The sequence below is a fragment of the Neopelma chrysocephalum genome, unplaced genomic scaffold (genome assembly GCF_003984885.1).
Source record: "Neopelma chrysocephalum unplaced genomic scaffold, ASM398488v2 Primary Assembly neopelma1_132, whole genome shotgun sequence".
In the NCBI taxonomy this organism is placed as follows: Eukaryota; Metazoa; Chordata; class Aves; order Passeriformes; family Pipridae; genus Neopelma; species Neopelma chrysocephalum.
In genome coordinates this window covers 1,405,443-1,433,400 of record NW_020897794.1, presented here as the reverse complement: position 1 = coordinate 1,433,400, position 27,958 = coordinate 1,405,443, and the positions used below count along the sequence as shown (strand labels likewise).

At 56.7% G+C, this 27,958-nt stretch overlaps 2 protein-coding genes across 2 annotated transcripts; both read right to left on the bottom strand.

Annotated features, from left to right (window-relative positions):
* Nucleotides 1-8,421: 8,421 nt before the first annotated feature.
* MRPS23 (mitochondrial ribosomal protein S23) lies at nt 8,422-11,337 on the bottom strand. Its single transcript, XM_027698793.1, has 5 exons — nt 11,181-11,337; nt 10,923-11,090; nt 9,903-9,980; nt 9,669-9,792; nt 8,422-9,306 (listed from the first exon to the last, which is right to left on the bottom strand). Exons 1-5 carry the CDS (start codon nt 11,222-11,224, stop codon nt 9,145-9,147), a joined length of 576 nt encoding a protein of 191 aa, XP_027554594.1. The 5' UTR covers nt 11,225-11,337; the 3' UTR covers nt 8,422-9,144.
* Nucleotides 11,338-16,643: 5,306 nt separating this feature from the next.
* CUEDC1 (CUE domain containing 1) lies at nt 16,644-25,010 on the bottom strand. The gene is made up of 10 exons (XM_027698756.1): nt 24,530-25,010; nt 23,913-24,040; nt 22,848-22,974; nt 21,268-21,451; nt 20,412-20,495; nt 19,412-19,501; nt 18,568-18,661; nt 18,279-18,337; nt 17,886-17,956; nt 16,644-17,662 (listed from the first exon to the last, which is right to left on the bottom strand). Exons 1-9 carry the CDS (start codon nt 24,818-24,820, stop codon nt 17,889-17,891), a joined length of 1,125 nt encoding a protein of 374 aa, XP_027554557.1. The 5' UTR covers nt 24,821-25,010; the 3' UTR covers nt 16,644-17,662; nt 17,886-17,888.
* Between the last annotated feature and the right edge of the window lie 2,948 nt (nt 25,011-27,958).

Below are 27,958 nucleotides of genomic sequence, written 5' to 3'. Positions count from 1 at the left end.
ACTGGGTGACCTTCTTATACCAAGGATTGCAAAATGAAACACATCTTTTAAAAGCTGCTGTTTTGGAGGGCCCCTCCGTAAAGGCACAAGGGAAGTACCTTGAGAACAGACTGTGGCACTCAGGACATTCCCAAAATAAGGGGCAAAGCAGCCACTGGACCAGTGGTGGGAAGGAGACCACAGGCACATGAAGGAAAACTGGATCTTAGTCCAGGCTCCAAACTTTTCCTCCCTCCCAGGGGTGATACAGGAGGGTCTGGGTTTCCTCCCAGGCTGTGGAACCCTCATGAGCAGAGTGGGACTGTGAGGCAGCAAAAAAAAGGAAGGAGAAGCTGAATAAAAGAGTTTGCAACACTCGATGTTTGGTCCAGCAGAAAACCCAGACTGGTCCCTGTTATTGCTCAGCTCACCCAGGGGTGCCATGGAGGCACCTCTTTCTTAGATATTTCTGAATATTACAGTAGGTTTGGTGTCCTTCCAACACCACAAAACTGGTGGTTGCTGGGAGTCTGCCCCTGCCTGCACCCTGAGCCCCCCAGGACCCCCCCATGTGCCCACCCCAAGCTCCCCTTGACCCCCCATGCCCCACAGAGCCAGGAAGGAAAACAAACGGCAGCAGAAAGCCGAAAACTTTCAGTCTCTCTCTCCTGTTAATTATGATCTTATTTTGCACAGAGAACCTGTCATTCAGCTGCTGGTAATGGATAGTTTCTATTTCAATTCTCCCTCCACCCTATTATCTTTTATAAAATTCCGCCGGGCCGGGTGATGGATTGATAAGGGCCGGTCCCGGCGGGAGCCGCTCGCTCGGAATGGCTCTCACGCGCCCAACTCCTGTATCTTTTTAAATATTTCAGTTGTTTGAGATCTTTATTTCACATTTCGATTTCCTGTAGTACAGTAAATTTATCTTAGTCACCCAGTCAAGTTCTCTCCAAGTCTCTTATCTTCTCCTCCTCTGTACGGCTGAAGGCCCCTACACTATCTGTGCTGCTGATAAAGCCGGCCCTGGCAATCCACAGATCCCGCTGATCCGGCGGCCCCAGCCCCACAGAGACCTTGGAGGGCCTGTGCTCAGCCCAGAGGAGACCTTGGAAGCCCCACGCTCTGCACCAGCTGGGAGTTCAATGCCCAAACCCAGCACTGGCTCCTGCTCAGCTGGAGAAGCATTTGGGGCTCCCTGTGTACCCAAGGGATATTGTGGGCAAGGGCAGCTGCTCCCTGCAAGGAAAAGCCCAGCTGGGGCCATGTGGGATGTCCCCAACGGAGGGGTCTGTGCCAGCCAGATGCCCCACTGCGGTCCCAGACTGGCAGGCAGAGCTCACCAACACAAGGATGTGTTTTTCCCCTACTAAACCACAGATTTTTAAATACCTCAACAGCGAGGAGCAGAGAGAACATCCCGCTCTGCCACGGAAAAACCCCATCCCAACAGCATCCATCACACCCGGGGAGGAGACAGGAGCGATCAAATAAAAACAACAACGAGCAGAAACAACAAACAGGTAAAAACCAAGTCAGCTCCTCGCCGTTCCCTCCAGCGCCGAGCGCGATCAGGCAGCACCCCCTGGTGCCACACGCGGGGGGAGAGGAGCCGGGCCGGGCTGCCGTGGGGATGGAGAACCCGCAAACGGGGAAACAACTGCCCGGGAAACCGTGTGGGAATTCAGCCTCCCGTTTTCCCCCGCAGGGACACGCGCCTGGATGGATGCTCGGGAGAGGCGCGGAGGGATGGCTGCGTGGGGCAGAACATCTCACCCGCCCGGCTCCAAGCACAAACACGCTGGTTTGGGACCCTCCCCATCCCACCTGCTGGCATCCAGGAGCTCTAGGATCCAGGAAATCTGGGTGATTTCCCTCCTGGGGAAGAAGTGGGTTACGGCTCCAGTGAGTTCCAGCTCCTGCCTCGCTGGTTACAGCAAAACAAGGGGTTGGGGTCCTCCCTCTCCCCAGATCTTGGAGTGATTTCATCCCCCAGGATCAAACCCAGCCAGCAGGGCACCAATAAACACATCTGCAGAGGGGTGATTTATCTGCAGGGGAAGCCATGGAAATTCCCAAACCCTCTTAAATATCTGCCTCCTGGCTCTAAACCATCACTAAGTTGCCAACTGGGGAATGTATTTGTCTGCTCCCCTCTGTATATTTTCTGCTTTTCATTATAATTTGCTAAATAATACATTACAATGAGTTATTTATCACACTCAGCAGTTTCGTGATGCCTCCTCCATCCCGAGGAATTTCGCCCATAAATCAGACACACAAATATCTGCTCTGGCATTGCTGCACATTTAACCCCGCACCCAGCACCTTTCACCTGCCCCAGCGGCTCCCAGGCTCTGCCAAGAGCCATCACTGGTTTAAATGGAATTTCTTTCCCCCAGGATTGCCATCTCCCTCCCACTGTTGCTCCTTTCCTTGTGGACACCAGCCAAAGGGCAAAGGGGGAATGGAAATAATAAAACCCCCAAACCCAGCAGAAGAAAAAGGGGAGGAGGAAGATTTCTGGGAGCTCCGTTGGTGGGAGAAGCAAAAGTGGCACCGAGAGGTAAATGAGGGTAAAATTCATTGAATGCTCTGAGAATGCAAAAGGACCAAGGGAGGGAGGCTGAATATTCCTGGCTCCTCCAGGAAATCACACACAGGGATTCAAAGGACGCAGCTCTCCCAGTGAGGCCAGGAGGGCCCTGCACCCACAGCAACGGGGGACAGAGGGCAAGGATGGCACCTCCAGAGGGTTTCAGCACTCAGCTCCTGCAGAGGGACCCACGGCACGCAGGGAACTGGTAGTTTTCCAGAGCAAGTGGCTGGGGAATTCCAGCCTGAGTCACGCAAGAGGAAAAAGAAATCGATTTATTCAAATTAGCCTTATTCCCTCCCCCAGACTTTCTCCCTCCTCCTGGCAAAGTGATGGGCACTGAACCCTGTGCCGGCGTCCCCAGGACCCAGGGGAAACACTGGGAGGGAAAAGTTATAATTCCTCAGGCTGAACCTCCCTTTCCAAGACGTTGTACCCCACCTTCAAAACAAATTGCTTTGAAAATATGCATTAATTGGACTTTAAACCATCCATCTTAAATCAACAGTATCTTGGCGTACAGACGGGGAAATCAAGGCATGGAAGGGATGAAAAAACAGAACCAGGAAAAAAACCCCTCTCTCTGTGCTTTAACTACAAAATCATCTTTCCTCATTAGCAGCTAATCAGAACTACCAGAGGGGAAGAGATTACAGACAGGGCGGAGAGGGGAGTATCTCAAAGAAATACAGACATCAGAACAGATTTTCATTTATTTACTCATTTATCACAGCGAGTCACAGGCTTTGAGTTCATGAGTCTGCATTAGCCTCGCAGGATTTTGGGATGCAATCTGCAAAATCTCAGAAGTGAACAGGTCAGAGCTACGTGCCACCTCAGGAAGGAGAAAATCAGCAGTTTTGGGTTGGTCTCGGAAAGTCTGATATTGCTTTGCCTGCTGGATTATAAGAAACCACTAATCTTCCCTCGCCAGCCTCCTAATCTCTATGGGAGCCCAGATGCCTTATCGGGAACTTGCTCAGTGAAGAGCACCCAAATTGCCTGGCAGTGCCTGGGGGGTGGATTCCAGCAGGGAATGGCAGGTGGGGGAGTTGAGGTGTGTTCCAGCACCCACCATGCCACAGGTGCCCCGTGCTGTGCCAGCCAGGACAGGAGCAGTTTGGTGATGGATAATACAAATGTCACACATCATATGTTTGTTCCTTAACTGAGCAGCTCCAGAATGAGAGGGCACCACTGGGCTTCAGGGCTGAACTCCTGCATGCCCTCAGCTCATCTGAACACCTCCGTGCACACTCGGCCCACCTTGGTACCTTTAGACACCAAAATAAACCATCAGCAGTTCAAGGGCTTTTTTCTCCCCCTTCTTCTCCAAAATGATTTGCAAGAAGCCAAGTGTTATATTTACTGCGGGCAGAGATTGTCTCATTTCAAACTTCCCCTTCTCTCCTTATTTCACCCCGATTTTCCAGAAGTGAGGAGGCAGGCAGGGTCCACAGCTCTCATACCACCACCACCCCCAGGCAGGGCACTGTGCTGGCTCTGAGGTCCCCAGAGAGGACAAGCCCCCGAAACTCCCACCAGCCCAGGGATGCCCCAGCGAGTCCCCACCTGCACGGAGCATTTCCTGCGGCATTTCCAGCCCCGCTCACGAGCCCACGCTGGGAAATGAGGAACATATTTTTAAATGAGAGGAGGAAATGGTGTCTTTGTGTCAGGCAAGTGGAAGAAATCCAGGACCAAGAGACTGCAGAGCCTTTCCACTTCAGACAGCAGGTGCTCTCCAAGATGTGGTTATGGCAACAAAATAAATGATGGATAATTGCTTTTGTGACAACTTGCCAATTAAATTAGACTCAGCAGAATAACATAATGACAATTTGTTATGCTCTGGTGGGCACTAACACACCAATCATAATTAAATGCTATGACTGAAATAGAATGCTGCTGTACACAGGAATATATAACCCCAATTCCCTCCCAGTGAAACATTATAGGTTCAGACTTGATTTCAATTTCTGGAGGATAATAGCATTAGCGCACATCAGAATGAGCTTGCAATATGCAGAGAGGCAGCAGCAGCACAGGGACAGACAGAGCCAAGGGCAGCTGAGCCACCCGGGGCTCCTGGGAGGACCCCCCCCAGCATCTCTAATGCCCCAGGTCTCAGAGCAGTGGGGGACATCCCGAATCACTGCTGTGTCCAGGGGAGATTCCAAATCCCTGGCTCAGAGAAGAAGGCAGGGTGGTGACTCCAAGGCAGTGACACTGTCCCCAAGGCAGTGACTGGCCCCAGGGGAGCAGCCCCACTGCAGGCACTAAGGTAAGAGCTGGTCGGGACGAGGCCACGGGGGTTTCTTGTGGGAGCACATATTTTATGCCAGCAAAGCCCTCAGGTTCCAGAGCAGTGCCCTCCCAAGCCAGGCTGAGCCACGGGACAGGACACAGGATACAAGACAGCCTGCCCTTCCTGGAATGATTATTAAAATGTTCATAAATACACTGCAGTGCCCAAGAGTGAACTCACCCCACTGCTGGGGTCCCTCAGGGCTTGGCCACACACTGCTGGGGAGCTAAACTGCCCAGGGCTGGGGTCAGCATCACTGGGTCAGCACTGACCAAGGAGGGGGTCAGGTCCTGCCTGTTCTTAACATTTACTGGCAAAAGAGCAGCAGCTTCTTCACTCTGAGCCACCACTGAGCTCAACCTGCTGCTTTCACAGGGATGCTCCAACCCTCCCACTGCTCCTTCCTCCTGTCCTGCACCTGACACATCCCAGAACTGCTGGGCGAGGAATTACCATGACCTGGGCATTGCTGGTGCTGCAGAAACAAAACCCTGCAGAGAGCACGAATCCCAGCTAGAAAGAGTTCCTTCAGAATCAGAACCAGGCAGGGGGCAGGACTGATGCTGCCCAGGTCTTGCAAGGCAGGAGCCACCCGTGTGCCATCCCCGCTCTGGAGTGGGAACTCCAACGCCCTGCTCCAATTCCACCATCCATTCTCCCAACAGCTACAGACTTCTGTAATATTCCAAAGCTCAAAGGGGCAGGTTTGAAGACCAAATGTGTGTGTGTGTGTGCAAGCAGGGGTGGGCAGAGGCAAATCACAGAGGATTCTACAGTGAGGCAATGCCAACAGTTTTATATCTTACTTGGAGCCACATTCTTTAAACATTAAACCCTTTATTATCTGCCTCGATGAAGCTTGGCATTGGCAAGGTCAGATCATCTGGTTTTCCAGGAAAGCTGATGAATTATTTTGGCTGCTCCAGACATTAGACCTGATCCCATTAAATCCTTAGTTTCCCTGCCCTCAACACATACCAACGGATAATCCATTGCCCAGGAACACGTGAAGGGGCTGAGCAGTGCTGTGGGGGCAGCTGCCCATGGGTTAAAACAGTGCCCAGGCTCAGAGCCCAGCTCTACAGCCCTGATCTGTGGGACTGGAGGCATTTGCTCCAGCAGGACATGTCCTGCACTGACACTATTTGGGAAAGCATCAGTCTGAGGAATGCTGCAATATCCCTAGGAAATTCCTCCAACCATCCATTGCACCAATGTACCTGCATTCTGGATCCTACAGGGGCACCTGCTAGAGACCAGGCAGTTTTTCATCCTAAAACTTCCAGGTGAAGCCCGCGTTTTTAGGAATTGACCTTGGAAAACCTTCAGCCTGGCTGTCAGAGCTGCGGAAGGTGCCACTGCCCGCGATTGTCTCGTCCGTTTGATGTCTCGAGGAGTAAAGCACCGTGTAACCGATACTTCGGCATTTATTGTCGCTTAAAATAGCCCGGCAATCAGCGAGAGGAACTGCCGCCCCGCGGGAGGAGGGAGCTCAGGATTTAGCCTCAGGAAAGGTCACACGGCTGCCCCGGGACGGGTGTAGGATGGCGAGGCAGCGACCGCCCCGCCCCGAGCCTCGAACGAGCGTTTCAGTGGAAGGTTCGCCCAGGGGTGGGGACGGTCCCTGACCCGAGGCACAGGGCAGGTGACAGAGTCACAGCCGTGTCCTTCGCCCGCAAGCCCCGGGAGCAGCCTCTGCCTTCCTTCTGCGGCTCTCCATCCCCCCAGTTCCCCCCGGTGCATCCCAGAGGCTCCCACCCCGCTTGCTCCTAGGAGGGAAATGAGATGCCTTTCCAAACATTTTTTGGCGAAAGGTCGGACTCTCCCAGGCCCGCGGGAGGGCGGCAAGGCTGCCGTGCCCACCACCGCCCCCTCCCTCTCTCCCGGGCTCCGAGGAGGGACCGGCGGTGCCGGGAGCGCTCCCGGGCGCGGAGCGCGGCTCCCACCTAGCGGGGAGCGCCGGGGGAACGGGGGCTCGGAGGGAGCCGGGCCCTTCCCGCAGACACCCCCAGACCCCCCCGCTGCCGGGTGAGTGCTCCGTAAGTAACAAATCGCCCCCCCAACTGCTGCACTGAACCTCTTAATTAAAGTCGCTGAGCTCCACCGGCTCCCGGCGGTCGGGATCCCCCTTCCCAGCCCAGCAAATGCGTCCATCAAATGCCATCCAAACCCACAGAACCCTGGGCTTAACTGGGTTTGTTCCTCGTTGCACCGAACGTTCCGGCTCGCAGTCCTTCCCCCGGGGCTTCCCCGTTACCCACCCGGCGTAAGGAACCCGCGGCACCGAACATTCCAACCTCTTCTCCATCAACCAGCCGGCCCCTGCCTCAGCCCACGGCAGCTTCCAGCAGAGGATTCCCACGTTTACACCACGGCAAGGCTCCTGTTCTCCCTCTCTCCCCCACCAAGTGCAGGCTCCCGTATAAATTCACAGGTTTTCCCGCAAATTTGGCCACGTACCTGCCTTGGAACGACAGGACTCGGACGCCAGTGAAGGACACAACTGCTTGTGCAGGAGTTGGGCAGACTGTGGAGCACACCTGCACCCTCCCATCTCACTGCTGCTCCACAAATCCGAGGGTTTTTGCATTTTCCAAGGCACACTTTGGCTCCCTGAGCACGGAGTCAGAAAGCACGTGGCAATAAAGCTCTTACCTGTGGTGATGGAAACTAATGTTATGCAGCTGGACAGGCACCATCTCAGGTGTTCCAGGGGAAGAAAAACCCAGGAGAGGCCTCTGACTCCACCCTCGGGCCACAGCTGCACCTGAGGGTAATTCCAACTGCTCCCAGCTGAGCCCACTGAGGGAGGGCTGGTCCAGCTGGGAGGGATCTGCCCCCGGGAGCCACCCTGGTGACTTTTTCCAACACAAAATAAAAGAGAAAATTACTTCTAACTTTCTCCTCACCTTGCCCTGCACAGGAACTCACTCAGGGCACACCCCAGGGCTCTGTGTTGGCTCCACATTTAATGGCAGTGCTCAGTCTGGAAACGGATCCGGGCTAGAACAGAGGGATTTTGCTCTTTGTAACAAACCCCTGCACCCCTCTGGAGTTACAGAGCAGGCCTGGGAGTAAAGTTTGACCTTCCAAGGAGAAATGAGTAATTCTGCTGTAATCACATCCCTGCCAGAGGTGAATCAAGGCACATAGACCCAAACCACGGGCATTTTAACATCCTCTTTTTCACTGCCACACAACACAAGGTGTGTCACAGTTTTCTTGCATCACACACAGCAGCAGCACTCAACTGTGCTGGGGAGAACCTGTGTGGAAGGCAGGGATGAAACCCAAAGGAAATCCCTCCCTTTCCACTGCAGGGCAGAGCTGGGCAGGGAGGGAGAGATTAGATACGAGTTACACCAGTTAGTTTGGGGTGGTGGTGGCTTGTTTTTTTAAAAAAGAAAATAACAAACAAGAGAAAAAAAACAAACAAAAGAGAACCCCCGCCCACACAAATACGAAAGACAAACACACAAACATGAAAAACCACAACAAAAATCACAAAGAAAAAGAAAGACACAGACACTGTTTGTTTTTCATACAAGCCAAAATGTTTAATAAAAGCTCAGCCAGTTACTGGAGTTTGCAGGCATGGGAAGAACTCTGTTCTAATCCCAGGAAGATTAGCTGTTATTTCCTTATGTTGCTCCACGCCACATTTCCTGTGACTTTGTGCAGCAGCATCACCTTTCTCTCAGCAAACAAATGGGACACCCCATTGTCACTCTTCACAGGTGACCAGTTTCATTAGGAGTCACTAAAAAATCACAGAGGTCCCAGTTATCTGGTATTGCCACACTTTATCCCACTCTGAATTTAAGCAAATGATGGAATGGGAAGAGCATATTATTCCCTTTCTATAAAGAGCAACTTTCCTCAGTGAGCTATAAAAAGATGACACTTGAGGCAGCTGCTGGGATCCATCAAACAGGACCTGCCACTTCCACAGCAGGAAACAAGACACCTGAACAGGCAGAACTTCCAACTTTTAAAGACAATGGTTTATTTTCCGCTCTTATTTTCCAACTCACACTTTGAGATAACAGCCTTGAACCTTAAAAAAAAAATATCATTATCTCCAATTTCATCCCTGAGGAGAAGGACGGAGGAAAAATGTGTCACACTCATGAGTCTGGGGGGGGCACCAGAGCTGGATTCCCCCCAGGGAAACGTCCCAAAGTGCCAGGTGTGGAGGCTGGATCCTGGCAGGTGACAGCCAGGGCACAGGGCAGCAGAGTCCAGGGCAGCAGAGCTGTCATGAGGGAGGGGGATTCTCCTTCTGTGTCCCTGCCAGCTCTAGTGTCTGCTCCTTCCCACCCTTCCTCTTCTCCTGCAGCTCCTCCAGCACAGTTTGGAGCTGCTGGTGTAAGGCAGGATCCCTGGTTCCAGCAGATCCCTGGTGCTCCTGCTGTGCCACCTGCAGGGAAAGACACAAAATCACATCACGCTGAGATTATTATTACGGAAAAATTCAATGCACAGCAGCACACAAACATATTTCCAAGTGGTTTCTACAGACACACACTTATTTGAAAGATTATTCAATCTTTTATCACCAGAACAAGCTCTTTTCTGTCCCACAAGTCCCTCAACCTTGGCCAGACACGTTCATGATCAAGAGGAAAGTTTCCTCTACATAGCAAGAACATTTTATTACAACCACCAGACATGTGACTGCTTTGCTGAGAATTTACCTCAGACCACCTCAGTATCAGAGGCCTGGGAGAGGGGTTTTCTCAATCCACCAGCCAAGTGACTCTGTGAATATTTAATACTCACTTTATCTGCTGCTCTTCTCTGTAAAATGATCCCACTGGCTAAAAGGGCTTTTCCTGTTTCTTCAAACAATTTCTCCTCTTCAATTTTCCCTTCTTCCTTCAGCTCATTGTATTTCTCAACAAACCTGGATTGCAAGGTTGTGTTTTTACTCTCACAAATAATGTTTTGGTTCAGTGACTGAAGGGGAGGAAGAGACAAGTCTCAGAAATATCTCCAGTTTAATTATAATCTTACCTCTGGCAGGTAGATTTGAAGTTTAACTGTGTCAGGTCGAAAGGCCTTGGACCACTGCCATAAACTCTGTAAAATCTCCTGCTCAGAAAAGAAAACAGGTTTCTGAAACTAAAATCAATAGTAAATAAACATCAGGGTCTGTTAAATCAGGGTGTAATAAAAAGCATTCACAGAACTATTTCTCCTTTTCACAGGAGCCTTTATGAACACCTGGAAGTGTCCAAGGCCAGGATGGAGTGACCTGGGATAGTGGAAGATGTCTCTGCCCATGGCAGGGAGTGGGACTGGATGGGCTTTAAGGTCACTCCCAACCCAAACCAGCCTGGAATTCTACAGAGATGTTTGTTCCAGCGTTTTTGACGGTTTTAGTAAATTCTAGTTAATCACCGCCATGGGTCAGAGCAGCTCTGTAACTCCTTCTCAGGGGGGTTAAGCCCAGGCTGGAGCTCTCTGCTGTACAGGTGTGTTTGCCTTTCCTGCTGCACAGGAGCCTCCAGCAGCCACGAGAAACATGTGGAAGATCATAAAATAACCTCTATTCGTTCAAAAAAATCACAAACCAAGAAGCAAAAGCTGGATTTAGGTGATTTACTTAAAACCTGTTTCTACCCTACAGCAGGTTCAAGGCTCCATTCCTCAAACGTGCCCTGTGGAAGTTCCCACCATCCAACACTCAAACCCTGTGTGTAACTGGGATTGTCCCTAAACAGCAACTGGTGAAACTCAGAGAATCACGAGCTTCAAGTGAACAGATGATAAAGAGAATTTCAACCAATCCCTCCCTAAAAGCAAGTAATTCTGCTCATTATGGAGCTGGTGGCTGCCATGAAAGCATTCCCTGGAGCCATGGAATGGTTCGGGTTGGGAGGGCCGTTCAGGATCGTGTAATTCCGAGCCGTCCAATTCAAGTAATTCCAAGGGCAGGGACACCTTCCAGAGACCAGGCTGCTCCAAGCCCGGTCCAGCCGGGCCCTGGGCACGTCCCGGTGGGATAAGGGGTAGAACGCGGCGGTGACTCACGCCCGCACTTCATCCTCCCGGTAGAACACGGGCGCCACCGGGTCCCTGCTCCGCCCGTAGCGCGGCCGCACCGCGCGGTGCACGGGCTCCCGCAGCGGCGGGAACGCCGCGTACACGTCGAACCACAGCGGCTTCTCGATGATCCCGATGCGCAGCAGGTCCCGCGTCCTGCGGGGGAGAAGCGGCGGGGGGAGGTCATGGGGGGGCCGCCCTCACCGGGAACCGGCCTCCGCCCCGGCTGAGCCCCCCCCCGCGCACCGGCTGAACACGCTGCCGATCCTCTGCGTGCGGCTCCCGGCCATGGCGGCTCCGCGGTCCCGCCGGGACACCCTGGGACCCGCCGGGACACCCCGAGCCCCCCTGAGCCCTCCTGAGCCCCCGGTGCCGCCCCGAGACCGGAACCGGAACCGGGGCCGCCGCCAGGCCGCGCAGCCGAGCGCCGAGCGCTGGCGGGAGGGGGTGCTCAGGCAGCGCCAGTCGATGGCCGATCGGCGGCGCAGCCGGATTGTGTCGTGTGTCGCCCCCCCCCAGCCGCGGCTATCGCGACAGGCGGGGCCGGGCCCAGGTGAGCCCGGGCATCCTCAGCCCCTGCCCAGGCGGCACCGGCAGGGCCGAGGCTGCGGGAGCCGCGCCCCCAGGCCGGGCTCGGCCGCCATGTCACTGAGCCACTGAGTCACGGAACGTCCCCGCGGGGACCATCAGCCCGACCCTGGCCCTGCACAGACACCCCGACAATCCCACCCTGTTGTCCAAACGTTCCCTGAGCTCTGTCAGCCTTGGGGCCGTGACCAAACCCCAGAGAGCCTGTTCAGTGCCAACCACCCTCTGGGGGCAGAACCTGTTCCTGAGATCCACCCTGACCCTGCCCTGGCACAGCTCCGGCCGTCCCCGGGTCCTGTCCCCGTCACACCGAGCAGGGGTCGGAGCTGCAGCCCCCGATGGGCTCTGCCCTCGCTCTGCTCTGCTCTGGCTGAGCAAACCCAGTGCCCCCAGTGCTCCTCGTGTGGCCCTTCCAGAGCCTTCCCCATCCTCGTGTCCCTGTTGAGCACATGAGTGATGAGGAGACCTGGGACCCCCACCCAGGGCACTCACAGCAGGTTGGGGGGCTGCCCTGTTTGCCCCCCAGAGCTGGGAAGCCCATTCCCCCGCACTGGGACGGCGGCAGCTCCCTCAGCCACCCAGCCCCAGGGAGATAACGGGGCCACTGCCCCCCTGCTGCCCCCCAGCCCGGACCCCTGGCACCACCAGCAGCCCTGAGATCCATCCTCTGCTCCCAAACACCCCCCTCCTCCAGGCCAGGCACAGCCCCAGGGTGAAGGGGTGCAGAAGGGTTTGGGGTCACAGCCCTCTTGGGGGCAACAAAATCCCAAGTGTCCAAAATCCCAGGATCTTCCTTAGCACCAGCCCTGGAGTAAGGTGACACCTACTGTGCTTCCCTAAACATCCCCCTTCCCCTGTCCTCAGAACTGCAGTTTCCTGGGATCTGGAGGGTGGACAAGCCATGGGACACAGTTGTCACTGTCCCCCTGCCAGGCACGTGCAGGGCCCAGACGCCGTCTCCGGTTTCTCTTGGAGCCATCGGGGCTGGTGCAGGGGCAGGACAGCAGTGACAGGACAGGACAGCTGTCCTGGGTGAGGGACACGGCTCCAAGGGAAGCAGGAGCTGCTCCCACCCTCGCTGGCCGGTCTCTTGAGGAGGGGACAGCTCGGAGATGCTGTGCCTGCACCTCCACAGTGGAGTTGTTTCTCTCCATACATTAGGAATGATGTCCCCAAAAGGGTTCATCTCCTCTGCCCGTGGCACTGAACTGCCCTGTCTGCTGTCCCCAAGCTCAGCACTGCTGTGTCCCCAGGGCAGCGAGGGCATGGGGACCTGGGGTGACATCGGGCTGCAAACCATCACCAGCAGTGGGGTGTGAGGAGGGTCAGTCTCACCCCATCACCTTTTCATGGACTCACAGAATATCCTGAGTTGGAAGGGACCCACAAGGATCATCAAGGACAACTCCTGGCCCTGCCCAGGACACCCCAACAATCCCAGCATGGGCCTCATGGTGTTGTCCCAACGCTCCTTGAGCTCTGGCAGGCTTGGTGATTCTTTTCATAGAATCATTAAGGTTGGAAAAGAGCTCCAAGATCATCAAGTCCAACACTTTTTGGTGCTGAGTCTCACCCAGACAGAGAGCAGATGGTGGGATCCGCACAGTCCAGGGGCTGCTCCCTGACCTGATCCTGCCCTGACAGCCCCAGCCCTGCCCCTTGATTTATAAAGTCCAGGAGCTCCACCCGGGCCCTGTGTAAACAGCCTTGCTCCAGTCAGCCTTTCCGCCAACCTGGCTTGGCAGGGAGCTGGTCACTAGGTGCAGCCCTTAGCTTGGGAATGAGCTGATGGGAAAAAAAAATACATCCCTGCTTCCATCTTCCAGGCTCGGGAAGGAAGGGGGCAGTAAATTTCCACGGCAGCCTGACGAGCCAGCAGGTATTGCCGGGCTCTCACATCTCCAGCTTCGTCCTCATCTCACCAGTTTCCAGCCCTGGGCTTTTCTCAGCTGCTGGTTTTCTTAAAACACGGGTTTGAAAGCAAAAGCCTTGTCCTTGTGGAGAAGAGGAATTAAAAAAGGAGTTGCTGGGACTGCTCCAGGGCCGCATCTGAGCTGCTCCAAGGACTGGGCAGGCCCTGGGCCATTCAGCTCCTTGGAAAGCCCTGGCTCCCCGCAGAGCACGGCACTCGCTTGGCTGCAGCAGGCAGCCAGAGTTTCTCCACCATTTCTATGCTTTTGACATTTAAGGCAAGAATGCCTTGACTTTTTCCAGGGTCTTCTTTCACAGGGAAGGTTTCCAAGCCACACGTGAGGCTGGGAAGCTCTGATCCTGCCAGGAACTGGAAGCTGCTCCCGGACAGCTGGTGCGGAGGGAGTGGACTCCGGCCTATCCCTGCACGTGAGAGGGATGCTCCATGTGCCCCCCTGGCCCTGCCACTGCCCCCTGTGGCTGCCCATGAAGTTCCACATACGACAGCCTCAAAATAATCCTCCTCCTGCAAGTCACAGGCTGCCCACGGTGGAGGTGTGGAGCCATCCCCGTGTCACAGCCCTCTGCTCAGGCTGCCTGGGGGGTGTTTCTCAAGGACAGCACAGCCTGGATGGGCCAAAACTACTACTATTCCCAAAAATGAAGAGCTTGAGACCGAGGTTTTGGGTGTTGGCTGGGGACACAGGGGGCTCCTGTAAGTGGGGCTTGATGCCCTTCCCTCACACCATCACAGACTCCCCTCATCTCTGGGTGCATGTGCTGCTTTTTGAGGCTCCGAGGAGTTTTTCACCACAAGTTTTCCTCTTCCTGCCTGTTTGTAGGGAACACGCAAGGAAGGGAAAGGCAAACTCTTGAGAAAATCGTCGGGTGCAAATTCAGCCCCGTCAGGAGTGTACAGGCAGTGAGCCAGGGCAGATTTTGGGCATCTGCAGCCTTGAGGGGCACAGCTGGAGCTGGGCTAGAGCTGCCCCTTCCCTCCCCATCCCCCTTTCTTTTTTCTTCCCCCTGTAAAGAAATGGGAGTAAAAAAATACCCCTGAGTGTTAAGAGTACAACAGGACTTTATTATAGGAATTACTATTAAACATCTTTAAGAAAAAAAATCACTTATGGAAATAAATTCTAAAACAGTCACACTCACAAACATCACAGATCAGTTTGGTTTGTTCTTTTTAAACCCTTTCGTAGAGAAATGATACAAATATCACTGAGAATTGGACATTTTAATGTAAGAAATGAGTTTTGGCTCCCAAGCCGGGTTTGTGGCCTTTCTACTCATTAGACCTGATTTTTTTGTGTTTGTTTTTTTTTTTTTAAAGGACACAAAAATAATCCCTCTCCATCCTCCATTAAAACGATGCTTTGTTGCCTCCAAGATGTTTTGACATGGCTACGGAGTGACATCACTCAGAGGCTGTGCCAGGCCTGGGATGTTTAAGGGCACGTTGTTGGTGGTGCGAGCCAAGACGTCCCCGGGGCGCTGTGCCAGCCCCGTGTGCCCGCAGTGCGGTGCCTGCTTTGGGCACAGGGACCCCCCCAGCACCACCGTGCAGGGCAGACCCCACCCATCCCCTCCCCACGGCCCCCAGACCACCCTTCCTTCCTCTCCCCGTTTCTCACAGGCCCCACAGCCCCGTGGGCTCTGATGGGTCACGGGGAGCAGATGGCGATGGGCACTCGGGGGACGTGCTCAGGCAGAAAGCAGAGGCAGCTGCTGTCCCCAGGCTCCTCTGCCAGCAAACCTTGGCTGGGTTACAGGACGTGCCACCTGAGCGGGCTGAGAGGGGGGACAGTGTCCACCTCTGGCTGTAGCTAAAGCCAGCGGGGCAGCAGGACTGGCCTGTGGCTGATGTGAGACGTGCCCAGGAGAGCTCAACTGATCCCTCGGGCACCACCCAGCCCGTGCTGGGCACAGCGAACCCTCCAAGGCTCGGGAGATTGGGGTGAGCTGCGAGTGCCCAGGAACCGGTGCCTCGCTGCCTCAGCCCTCCCGTAACCACCTCCTGGTCTGGGAGGGCAGGATTCCCATCCCGCCAGAGCCCGAGCACCCGCCCGGCTGCCGCTGCTTCCTGCGCTCATGGAAACTTCGCCGGCAGCGCAGCCCGCGGTAGCTGAGAGGCGCTGGAACGGGGACAAGCTGATCCGGTTCCAAGCTTGATTTTCTTCCAAATATGCAGAGCTGCTTTGGACTGGGAAGGGGTAACGGCAGCCTCCTACGGCCCCGAGGGCCAGCAGAGGGTAAGGAAGGAGCCCCTCCTTCTCTCCACCACTCGCAGGCTGGGAGTGAAAATCCCACCCAGGGAGTAAAGGATTTTCTGTTCCCAGATTCACATTTAGGCCCCTTGCACCCTGAGCCAGGACAGAACACGCTCCCGCAGAGCCCCATCCCAGCCTGCAGGGTGCAGAGCAGCCCGAGGCACAGCCGGGCACACCACAGGGAGCAGGGGGCTCAGAGCCTTGCCCATGGCATGGGGTGGCTCTAACCTGTCACCAGGCTGCCACGACTCGGGACATGCTCCTCAATCCTTCCTTCGAAAGCAAAGGAGCGGACACCAAAGCTGGGATTTGCTGCTCTGGTTTCAGGAACTCAAAGCTCGCTGGTATCCCAGGGCACTCCCGGCCCAGCACATCCTGCCCTGACCCTTGGCACCCCGGGATTTGTCCGAGCGCTGGCGCTGCGGGAGCGTTTAGTTTGAGCTAATGAGACACTGCCTGGACCCTGCAGCCACAGACAGCCGGGAGCAGCCCCGGCCCTGGCCAGGAACCAAGAGCAAGTGAAGCCCGTGGTGCCCCCGAGGCCTCCGCGCTGCAAGGGGCGACAGCAGCGCTCGGCAGGTGCAGCGGCTGCTCGCGGGGGGAATCTTGGCCTCCACTTCAAAGGCACGCGGGCTCCACTGGGACTGAAGAGGAGCCTGCCGGGAGCCAGCGCCTGCAACAGGGACTTTTGTTACCAAACCCCGCGGAGAGGCAGGGAAAACAGTTGCGTGAGTGTTTGATGGCTGGGGCTTCTGCGTCTGCCGCCTTCGCAGCTCCAAATCCTGCAACATTTGTGCCGGTTCGCGGGAGCCAGGGAGTGAAACAGGCACGTCTAGAGCCACCTCCTGCATTTGGCAGGGAGCGCTGTGCCGATAAAGGAGGAGAAAATGTGCTGGCGGGAGCGAATTCTGCCTTTACGCTCGTCACTCGGTACTTACACAGCGAAGGAATTTGTTTATGTAATTATTTTTAGCCCGACAGCATCTCCGAGAGCTGCAGCGATTCCGGCGCTGTGGGCACGAGGAAGGGGCTCTGCTCCTGCCCCGTTCCAGACCCAGCAGTGCCCCCAAGCCCTTGTACAAACTCTCCGTGCTGCAAACACCTCCACCAGCCTTGCCAACACCCAGCTCGGGCTTTGCCTCTCACCTACAGCGGGGGCATCCCTTAAGCTTCCAGGCTCCAGGACCACCCCCGGCACCCCACACCCCGCGGGACGTGTCCTGCTCCGTCAGTGAGGGTTAAACTGGTGCGAAATCCAGCCCTTGGTGCTGCCCCGCGGCGGCACAAAGCGTCCCAACTTCAAGGCAGTTGTAGCAATGCCGAAGGCAAAGGTTTAATTCAAAGTGAAATGCCTAGGAAAAGAAGGCCTTTCCTTTATAAACAATTTATATTATTTGACTATTACCTGATCTGAATCTCTGCTCATTACTCCTAGCAATAATAGACAACGGCTGTTAGCTTCCCTTTCTCACGTGGTTTTTGTTCCGGTGTGCGCAGAGTGAAGTTGCATCAGACCACTACAGATATGTTCAGGAGTGCTCCGGCCCCGCAGGCCCCACGTGTGAACGGATCCTCGTTAGTACGACTGATTTCATTCCTCCCGTGACGCCGCTCGGACCGAGAGAGCAGGCGGGCCCTGCTCCTCCCCAGCCTGAGCTCCACTGGCTCCTCCACAGCCGCTCGCAGCAGCTGCCCTCTTTCTTTTTTTTTTTCCTTTTTTTTTTCTTTTTTTTCCTTTTTGGCTGATTTTCCGGATAGAAAATGTTGTTTTCAAACCGCTGGTAAGAAAACATCGTGCCTCGCTTCAACACTTGTACTTCTGAGGAGCACAGCAGCGGAGGGGGAACAGCCAAAATCTGGGTGATTTGTTGGGTGGGTTTTTTCCTTTTTCAGCCATCTCCTCGTGAAGCCTCCTGCACGTCCTGTGCCAGCAAGAAACCCCAGCGCTGGGACCTGCGGGGAGGGGAAGGGGAGGGAAGGAGAACAGCACGTGCTCAGCCTCAGCTGCACCACGACCAGCACCTGGGGCTGTTACAGCCATGGCCACTGATGTCCCCATCCAGACATGCTCTGGATCCACCCAGACACGTTCTGGACCCACCCAGGGCATGTGGTCCCTCCTCCAGCCAGGACAGATGGACGGGACCATTCACACACATCCCCAGGTGCCTCTCACCATTTACTGCCCTTCCTTCGGCGTCTCCTCCTCCTCCCGGAGCTGTTGCCTCCGTGCTTGGAAGTCTTCATCTGAAAGGCAGAGGCAGGCAGGGGCTGGAGCCACCTCCACACCAGGACACCTCCACTGCACCACGGTCCCGGCCCCAGTGAGGTGCCCCAGGGGGAGGCAGCCCAGCCTCTGTCCCGGGGCAGAGATTTTCTTGCTCAGCAGACAATTCCCAGTGGGACACTGGGGTTCTCTGCCATAATTGAGAACAATGGAAGGGGGTTTTGGCCCACAGGGGTATTTCTGCCAGGTGGTCACACCTGGGCCATCCCCAGGGTGACCCAGGGCCAGGCACTGCAGGACACAGCCAGCCACGTCCAGCACAGCACACCCAGCATTCCTTACCATATCCATGGCCTTCCACATCATCCAGGAGATTTGCTGTTGAAGCCGCCGTCCCCATCCTGCACCCTCCGCTAAGGAAAACCAGCTGTGGGGCCGGGAGGTGGCTGTGGCACCACAATCACCCTTCCCATCCCTTCCCATCCCTTCCCATCCCTTCCCATCCCACAACCCAGCCACAGGGCAGCCGGGGGGGCTCCGGCCACACCGTGCCCTTGGGGACCCCCCAGGAGAACCTGAGTGAGGCCTCTCTGACAGCCCTGGGCCCTCCCCCAGTTCCCTTTTAGGATACACCTGGTGCTTCAACAAGTGTTTTCTTTTTGATTTTCTCATCTTTGTCTTCTCGGAGAAGGCTCTGGCGAGTTCAAACAGCTTCTTGCGCGTGGCTGGAAGGAAGGAACTTGGTGAGGGTCTCACCCCAACACCTTCCCAAAGCTGCCACAGGGGAGGAGACAGGCAAGGCCAAGGTGTGAGAGCCACCCACAGCCCTGTGGTGATGCCCTGGGTTTGCCTGGGAACACCAGGACTGCACAAATCTGCCAGGCTTGGAGAGCGAGACAGGGGTGCCTTGGCCCTGGTGGGAGGTGCTGATGTTTTAGCCTCGGGCTGGGATTTTCATGATCTTCCCAACCCAGACTGACCCACCCTTCCCCAGTGTCCCCACTGCCTGCAGCTCAGCCCAGGCTGCCCAAGGACCTGGGTCTAGCTTGTGGCGGGAGAAGCAGGTTGTGACTTTCCAGAGGAAAGGATTGGAAAAGGGAGAGTTACAGCAAACCCTCGGCTTGCTGTTCTAGGATTCACGCAAACCCTGGCCAGAAATTCCTCTACCCAACACCACCTGCAGCCTCCACTCACGCCACAACCCTCAGGTGCACCAGGGACAGACGGACAGTGCAGAACTGGGGCAGCAGGACTGGGGTGTCCCTCTCTCACTTGCTCTGCCAGTGTCCAGCCCAGGAGCATCCTGCCACTGGCAAGGCCCAGGAGAGCACCACAGGGCAGGGATGCACCAGCCCATGGCTGTGAAAGGCAGGTGGAAACTGCTGCCACCTCTCCCCCTGCCTCCCCCACCCCCAGCTCCCCTCCAGCCCTCCCAGGCATCCCGCTGCCAGCACGGGGCCCGCACACCCACTCACATTTTCCCATGTGTTTCAATTTGTCTCGGAATAAGGCATCGTCAGACACGGCACCGCCGGCCTCGCTGGTTACAGAGGGGGCTACATCACCTGGAAGGCAAACATCTGGTCACTGGGAGTGCGTGATGAGGAGAGGCTCGAGACAAACCATTTCCATGACCCAGTTCCAGCGCTGGCAAAGCACAGCCCTGCCACGAGCACACTGAGCCAGAGCAGGAGGGACGAGGGCACTGGCACACGGGGCTGGCTCTGGACGAGGGCCCTCTGCAGACACAGCCCTGTGTTGGTGGGTGCAGATGGGGGCCTGCAGCCCACCCTCGCTGTGATTCCCCCCCGAGTGGATGTGGGGCGAGCGGTGGCTCAGTCCCAGCACAGGCACCTCCCTCTGTGCTGCTCCAGGCCCAGCAGCCCCAAATTACCCTGGGCACTACCTGCACTCTGGGTATTGGAACGTGGTACCCAGGACAGCAGGGTCACCGCATCAGGAGCAGGACTTCCAACTCAGTCAGGTGGACCAGAGACCCCCAGAGCCATGTCCCCGTGCCTGCTGGGCCGTGCCCCTTCCCCAGGTCCGTGTGCCCAGCTGGAGCTCTGCCAGGCTGCCCTGGCACTGCGTCTCACCCGACCCTGCACGGGGCCATCGACAGACACCAGCTCTAATTCTGACTCTGGGCAGCTGCTCCCTCACCGAGGTTAATCAGGATTACCCGGGAACAGTCATTATGCCTCCCAGGCACAATCCTCTGCTCCAGCTCAGGCAAGGGGGGACAGGGATGGACAGAGGCAGGATGCAGGAGCACCTCCACGAGGAGAGGGCAGGAACACTCATTCCCATGGCCCACCAGCTCCTCTCCTGTGCTGGGGGGGCAGCAGGGAGGACTCAGCTCGTTTCCTGCCCCCCCGGCCACTTTGGAGGCAGCTGGGCTGAGGGCTGGGAATGCAGGGCCTGTGGGGAGTCCTGCTGCAGAGAGACGATGCTCACGTGTGCCTTGGAAGTTACCTGATAATACGGAGGAAAAACCAAAGTCGTTGCTGACAGCAACACTGCTCGACTTGGATTTTTTGGACTCGTATTTCAATCGATCTGAAAAACAGAAAGCACAGCGCCTGCTCGATCAGACCCTCGGGGCAGAGCACGAGGCTCCCTCCCCTCTCCCCTCACGCCCCGTGGCTGCCAAGGGACAGGCTGAGGGCAAGGGAGGGAGCTGGGGCTTCACTTCAGCACTGGGACCACGAGCCCCTCGGTGGGAGCCAGCAGCAGGGGGTGGGATTGCTCCTCACCCAGCAGAGGAAGCCGTACCCACCACCAGCACACGGCACACGCGTGGTTTTCCAGCCTCTGCAGTGAAGGTGCTGCCAGGACCCTGCAAACCTGCAAGGCCTCCTTGGCTTGGGGGGCTCAGAAGGAGGGGAAGGGCAGCTCTGTGATCAGCAGCAGTAAAACCACCCACACCCTCCCCATGGCACTGGGCGAGCAACTGGCTCACTGGGAAGGAGCGTGGTGACAGGGAAGGAGCAGTCATGGGAAAACTGCTCTCCAGTCCAGGCCTGCCAGCACCTGGGGAAGGTGCACAGCCAGGGAGGGCTAGGAGGGCATTTTCAAAGCTCCTTGCTGTGGATTCTGCTGGGCTCTGCCAGAGACACTGCAGAGAGGTGAGCAGGGGGAGCAGAGCCTTGTGGCAGGCGCTGAGCACCCGGAGCAGGAGCCCACCAGTGTGTGCAGGTGGGACCACCCGCCCCCAGCCTGGCCACATCCTGCACTGGCTCTGCTTTGGCAGGGCAATGCTGCCGGCAGCCAGTGCCACGGGGTGGGCACACACCCCCAAAAAGCAGAGGTTTCTGCAGGTGCTTCTCACCTCTCTCCAGGGCGAGGAGGAAATCCCGGTTCCTCTGGAGCTCCTTCATGAACTCCTCGTTCTGCAGGAAGAGCGCGATCCGCTCGTCCTCCAGGTACTGCTTCCAGCGCCGCTCCTGCTCCAGGGAGCCCTGGCCCCGGGGGACGAGACCCCTCGACAGGGGCTGCCGGCAGCCGTGGGAACCCTGGGGGGGAGGCAAACACGGCACAGGTCGGGCGGTGGTCTCGGTGCCCGGGGGTCCCTGCAGCAGTGCCTTGGGCTGCTCGGCATTTTGCCCCTGTTACGCTTCACCCCCAGCCTGGACAGCCACCGACTGCTGCTCCCCAGCGGGTCCCTGGGACAGCACCGTCCCCTCAGGGGACAACGGGGGACAGGGCATCACTGCCTCTGGCCACTGGGAAGGGGGATGGGACAGAGGGGACCAACATCCCATGTGGGAACCTCTCGGAGCCAGAAGTGCTCCTGTGCAAAGCACAGGCTGGCAGAGATTTTTTAACTTTACACCGTGGGGTTGTGCCGCCACAGGCAAGAGAAGGGTCTCAGCCAGCACTGCTGCTTTTATTTCCCATCTCTAAAAAAGCAGAGTCTGCAATTTCCCGCTGACAAACGTCCCTGCACGAGGCACGTCACGCCTCGCACCTGGGGAGCGGCACAGCCCCACGCTGCAGCACAACCTCAGCCTTGCCTACAATATTTATCTGATTTGTAGCTGCTCCCAGAGAGCCATAAAAAGCAAAAGCACACAATTACCGGGGAAAGAAAAGGGCAGCTGCTCCTCTCCTCCCCCTGAGCCCAAATGAATTGGCACACTCCTATTCCCAGAAAGGTAATAGAGCCCACGAAGCTCAACTTGCAGGGCAATCGTTCATGAAAATGTGGCAGGCTGCCTTTGGAGCTGAAAAGGGAGGGAGGAGCAGGGTTTCTGCAGCCCCTCCAGCCCCTTGCCATGCTAGGAGGGTGCTGGCCCCATTCACAGTGTTAGCAAAGGGTCAAGGGACACCCCAGACTGCAGCATGCCTGGCACTGAGCTGGGCACCCAGCACGGTCTGTGCTGGGGCTGCTTGTTTCCCACAGGGTGCTGCCCATTGCCTGCCCTGCTGCAGGCACCCAAACCTGGTGGCTTCAAAACTGCCATGAAGCACTTGGGGACTCGGATTTCCCAGGGGCAAATCCTCTGGCTTGCACCAGCTTTCCCACCCGAGTTCCACTGCAGCAGTCCCTGAGCACCCCAGCAGTGCCACTGGTCCTGCAGTGCTACTGGTCCTGCTGCTCCTCGCCAGGGCAGCAGGTGAGATTTTCAAATAACTGAAAATACAAGGTGCGTATGGCAAGTGGCATTTCTGGCACTAATCACTGAGATAATGGCAGGAAAAATATGAAAGCCTCGCTGAAAGACTCTCCTTTCACACCTTGCCCACTTTAGTCTTGCCTTGAACAAAACACGCTCCAAGTTTAGTGCACACCCAGTACCCAGATGCTTCCAGAGTGCTGGAGAGCTCAGGATGGCTGAGGACAGGGGTCAGTGCTCCATGCCAGGCTGTGGAGCCAGGATGCAGGCTGGAAAGGGGAGCAAGGCTCACCTGTGTGCTGGCTGTCTGCTGGGGCAGGATGCGCAGGAAATCCTCGGGGAGGTTGCCCAGGAGCGGCGGGTTCCAGTTCCTGTAGTGCCTGGGTGCCGGGGTGCTGCCAGGGCCTGGCACGTCCGTCCTGTGGGACAAGCACAGACTGTGCTTGTGGGCCCCTTTGGCGAGGGAGAAACCCAGCAACACCTGCCACAGCAGCGGGGCACAGGGCCTGGCACAGCAGTGCTCGCCCAGCTCCACCAGCGCTCCTGGGAACCAGGAAACCCCAGCACGCCTCCCTAACCTGTGGTGTTAGTGTCAGCTCTGGAGAGTGAAAGGCTTTCCTTGTGCAATTGGAATCTCTGGGAGCTGCATTTCAAGCCTTGCCCTGCAACTTTGCAGGCTGGGATTTCCTTCTCCTCCCTGTTTCACTCAGACTCCCAAAAACCAGCCTGGTGGGGCCCCAGCACTGCAGGGATTCGCCTACGAAGCTGATGGAGGTCTCTCACCAGATGTCACACCCAGCCTGTGCCCGAGGGGCTGGCACAGGGGTGGCCAGGGCACCACACAGGGGTCCCACAGCCCCACAGATACAGCCATGGTGGTGCTGCTGGGGGAGAGCCCCCAGCCTGGAGGGCCACAGACCTCAGTGGGGCTCAGTACCCCGGCTGCTGCCCCACACAGAACCCAGCTGCTGCCCCACACAGAACCCGGCTGCTGCCCCACACAGAACCCAGCTGCTGCCCCACACAGAACCCGGCTGCTGCCCCACACACAGCCCGGCTGCCCAGCACCTGGTGTTTGTGAGCGGGGCCGAGCACTCCCCGCCCCCGGGAGCTCATTTTTGCCATTCCACACACTGCCAGAGCAGCTTTCCAGGCCCCTCAGCTGTTTGTGTCTTAGGGCCTTGCAGGGATTTCCGAGCCAGCTGTGAGCTTCGTTCATCTCCCTGGTCTTCATCCCACCCGACCCCAACAAAGTGGGGTCAGATACCCCGTGCCAGGGCCAGCTGATGGCAGCCTGACCCCCGGGAGAGGCACGGGGTGCACCAGGAGCGGGGGGTGTGTGGGGCTGGGGGCTCACCTGGGCGGGGGGGTGGGCGGCGCGCGGGGGTAGCGGCTGCTGAAGGCCTGGCTCTCGTAGGCAGGAGGGGAGTAGACGGGAGGGGGCTCCTCATCTGAGCTATCTGGCTCCAGGGTCCGCTCCAAGATCTGCGAGGTGAGAGGATAGGGTGAGGGCAGGACAGGGAAATGCTCCTCAGTGGGCCAGGGCCCCAGTGCAGCAGCACGGACAGCACGGGCTGAACTGCAGAGGATGGGGGCAACCTCGTGGCACTGGTCCCCTGCACCAGGGGGTTTGGGGGAGTTTGGAGGTGCTGCTCAAGGGATGAGCGTGGGTGAGCTGGTCCTTGGGAGCACACAGCTCTGCAGAGTCCCTCTGACGGCAGCAAAGGGTCTTTGTTGGGTTTTGGGGTAGGAGGGAGTGGGGAGAGCACCTTGGCTGGAGCCTCAAGCAGCGCCCCAGACACACCAGGCAGGCTGTGTGCTCCAGACCAGCTCAACAGGCACTCGAACCTCTGCCTGCCTGCAGCAGCCAAGCAGAACCGTGCCCAGGCAGAAGGGAGGCAGGATGAGACTGAGGTGCCCGCTCATGACAGCCCAGGTAGGGCAGCCCAGGGCAGGGCAGCCCCCCCAGATTACCTCGGGGGGGATGCTGTCCTCCGAGTCCGAGCTGTCGTCGCAGCCGCTGCCGTCCAGGTTCATCTGCAGGAGCTGGTCGATGGTGGCATCCACGGCACCATTGTTGGCCCTCAGGACGCACTCGATGATGTCGTAGTCCATGTTGGGGAACATGGTCTTGAAGTCCTCCATGGCCTGGTTGAACTCCAGCCGCCGGACCTGCCTGGCGGGGCGGCTGTTGTTGAGCTCCTGGGCGGAGGAGCCGCCACGGGAGCCGCCGTTGCTGCTGCTCCGGCGGAAGAGGCTCGTCATGGCGGGGCGGCTGCGGGGGCACGGCGGCCGCGGTGCTGCTGCGCCCGCCGCCCTCCTCACGGGGGGCTGCCCCGGCGGCCAGCAGGGACCATGGGTGGGCGGCGGGGGTCCCGCTCCCCGCGGCCGGCGGCTCCGCGGGTCAGCCCCCAGCACGCTGCGGCATCCTCCCACCTGCGGGGCAGAGGGGAGAACATCACCCACGGGACAGCACCTTGAGACACCACCAGGTCCCCATCTCATCGAGGGACATTCGGTTCATAGAATCATAGAATCATAGAATCATAGAATCATAGAATCATAGAATAGGTTGGGTTGGAAAAGACCTCCAAGATCATCAAGTCCAACCCCTGATCCAACTCCAATTACTATATCATGGCACTAAGGGCCACGTCCAATCTCTTTTTAAAAACCTCCAGGGATGGTGAATCCACCACCTCTCTGGGCAGGCCGTTCCAATGCCTGATAACCCTCTCTGTAAAGAATTTCTTCCTAACATCTAACCTAAACCTCCCCTGGCAGAGCTTGAGCCCATGTCCCCTTGTCCTATTGTTGGTTGCCTGGGAGAAGAGACCAACCCCCGCCTGGCTATAACCTCCCTTCAGGTAGCTGAAGAGAGTGATGAGGTTCAATCCGACCCATCCCTCTGGGCCCTCGTGGGACTGTCCCATCCCCAGCACGCCGGAGCGTGGATGTGCCATGCCAGGGGCTGTACAAACAACAAGGCAAGGAAAACGGCGTTACTTCCACCGCCGAGGGCTGCCCAGATTTAACGTTTCCATGCTTGACGTGTATTTATAAACACGGTGAAATCGCTCTTTAAAATAAAACATGGAGTCGGCTCAGGGAGTGTCAGAGCAGGGGGCTAAAATGCTGTGCAGCAACGGCAAAATCGACTCTTTGGAAAAGCCACCAAATCCAAGATTAACATTCACTTTAAAACCATAAACAGATTATACAGCTACTGCTTCTCGTTTGGAAATGCAGGGCCAAATTCAGTTCTGGATTAACTCCACTGTTGAAACAGAATTACCCCAGGAACACTTTTGATCCATAATATCATTTTCAAAGGCTTTTTCCTAAGCAGCAGGCAGAGAGTTCAGGATAACTGTCCCTAAATGGTACTTAATGCAGAAGAACGTGCCAAGCACATTTCTTAGCGAAACAGGGTATAATCAGATTCCAAGCCATTAGGAGGAGCAGTCACCTCTGAAGGTCACCCGGGCTCTGCCCTGCCCAGAGCCAGGCTGTGTGTGACAGCCACGTCCCCAGTGCTCGCCTGGCCCCGGCTCACAGCCCCGAGCTGCTCCAAGAGGGGCTTCCAGAGGCTGCTGAGAGCGAAAATCACTTGAAAAACGTGGGGAACTCAGCGGGAACTCTGGGAGCAGGTTCACTTTTGCCACGCTGGTTAACCCTGGCCTTCATCCCCAGGGACAGCGCTGCTCTGGCTCAGCACCAGAGGAGTCACAGGGGATGATTCCTGCTCCGGGCACGCTCTGCTCTCCTTTTTGTAATCCTGGAAGCATTTGCATCTGGATGCACCAACAGCAGCCCCGTGCAAACACCAGCACCAGCACCCGACCAGACCCTGCACCTCGGCCGAGGGTCCCTGGGCTGAGCAGGTTCCACAGGGCCCCCGTCCAGGGCCACCTTCCCGTGGCATTTGTTCGCCCTGCGGGACAGGACCCATGGAAAAGCATCAGCAGCTTCATTGCCGGGCACGAAGGGTCATTTCCAAACAGCACCAGGAGCCCCCAGCTCGCTCCTGCTCACTGATAGTATCCATGTAAGTGACCACTCAGCCAGGAACTGTCTCCATCCCGCTGTTGAGCTCTGTCCCCGGGATCTGCTCCGGCTTTCAGGAGCAGGAACAATTCCGACAGCTCTGCCCGGCTCTATTCACCGAGGACAAATAAATCCACTGGAGTCAATTAATAAAATGCTGCTGCTTGGTTCCTCCTCCGCTCCCCTGACTCATTCCCAGCAAAGAGCCCGGCATTGTTCACACCTCTGGAATTATACTTTAATTGCAATATTGCATGGCTGGTTTAGTCATGTATTAAATTGAGTTGTAACACATTCACAGGGTACACACCTCCTTAAAAGATTTGGCTGCTCCAAGAGGGTGGTGAAAGAGCCTGGACACCCAGGAAAACACAGCTTGTACGGAATACACTGCAAACACACACACGATCCACGTACGGAGATGAGAGTCTCTGTGGAGAACTGCTGGCTCAGAAATGCCATGCCAGCCCATAAACCTCCAATGGCAAAATCAGCCCCCAAAATCAGGCTGGAAATCCCCGGGTCTCTTTAAAAACCATCAAATCTATAAAGTAACAAGGAGCACCTGTGGCTGGAGGGGTCTTTTTGTCTCCCAGCATTTGTCTTTGAGTGTGTATTTAAGGTCTTCCCTCTAACCACGAGGGCCATGACCATGCCAGGCATTGGCAATCCCCCTGCCATCCCTCTGGGCTTCTCCTGATGCCAACCCCTCTGCTCTGGGGAGGTGTTAGTGAACACTGCACGAGAGCCTGGAACAACTCTCTGGAAGTGCTGGATAGAGTGACTGAGCACGACAACGTGCCGAGCAACAGAGAGCTTCTGGTCAGAAGATGAACGAAATCAGGGATGGGGACAAGATATTTATACACCAAAAAGGCTCTGCTGCACATCTGGCTTCAAACAGTCCCGAGGGAATGTGCTGCTGGGACCTTCCCAGCCCTGATATACACCCTGGGGGTTCGGGGCTCGCAGGGGCTGCTGCAAAGGAGACCTTTGGCAACACCGAGGTGCAGCCGGTGCCCCCCGCACAGACCAGGGCAGCTCCACGTGCCCTGTGGACAGACACCACCATGGGCAGAGGTGACAGTGGTGAAACAGCACAAATGAAGGCTTTTAAGTCCGTTTTTTAAAGTCCTGTTGCTAATCCAGAGAAATGCAAACCACGACACCAGCATGAGAAAAAATCCAGGGAAAAGTCCCCTCATTGGCACGAGTCGACTTAAAAGATCAGCTGGTGGTTGTATTCCAAGGATCCTCCCCAGTTCCTGCGTGTCTGCAGCAGCACGTTCAGGTGAGCAGTGGGGAGGGCAGTGGGACCCCCAGGGAAGGGGCTCAGCACGCTCCTGGCCCTTATTG

Coding starts and splice junctions, on each gene's coding strand:
- MRPS23 (XM_027698793.1), bottom strand. CDS start 11,224: ATGGCCGGGAGCCGCACGCAGAGGATCGGCAGCGTGTTCAGCCG. Junction 9,981..10,922: donor CGGGAGGATGAAGTGCGGGC/GTGAGTCACCGC, acceptor TTTTCTGAGCAG/GAGATTTTACAGAGTTTATG. Junction 9,793..9,902: donor TTCAAATCTACCTGCCAGAG/GTAAGATTATAA, acceptor CTTGCAATCCAG/GTTTGTTGAGAAATACAATG.
- CUEDC1 (XM_027698756.1), bottom strand. CDS start 24,820: ATGACGAGCCTCTTCCGCCGGAGCAGCAGCAACGGCGGCTCCCGTGGC. Junction 18,662..19,411: donor ATTGAAACACATGGGAAAAT/GTGAGTGGGTGT, acceptor CCTTCCTTCCAG/CCACGCGCAAGAAGCTGTTT. Junction 18,338..18,567: donor CACTTGTTGAAGCACCAGGT/GTATCCTAAAAG, acceptor CGGAGGGTGCAG/GATGGGGACGGCGGCTTCAA.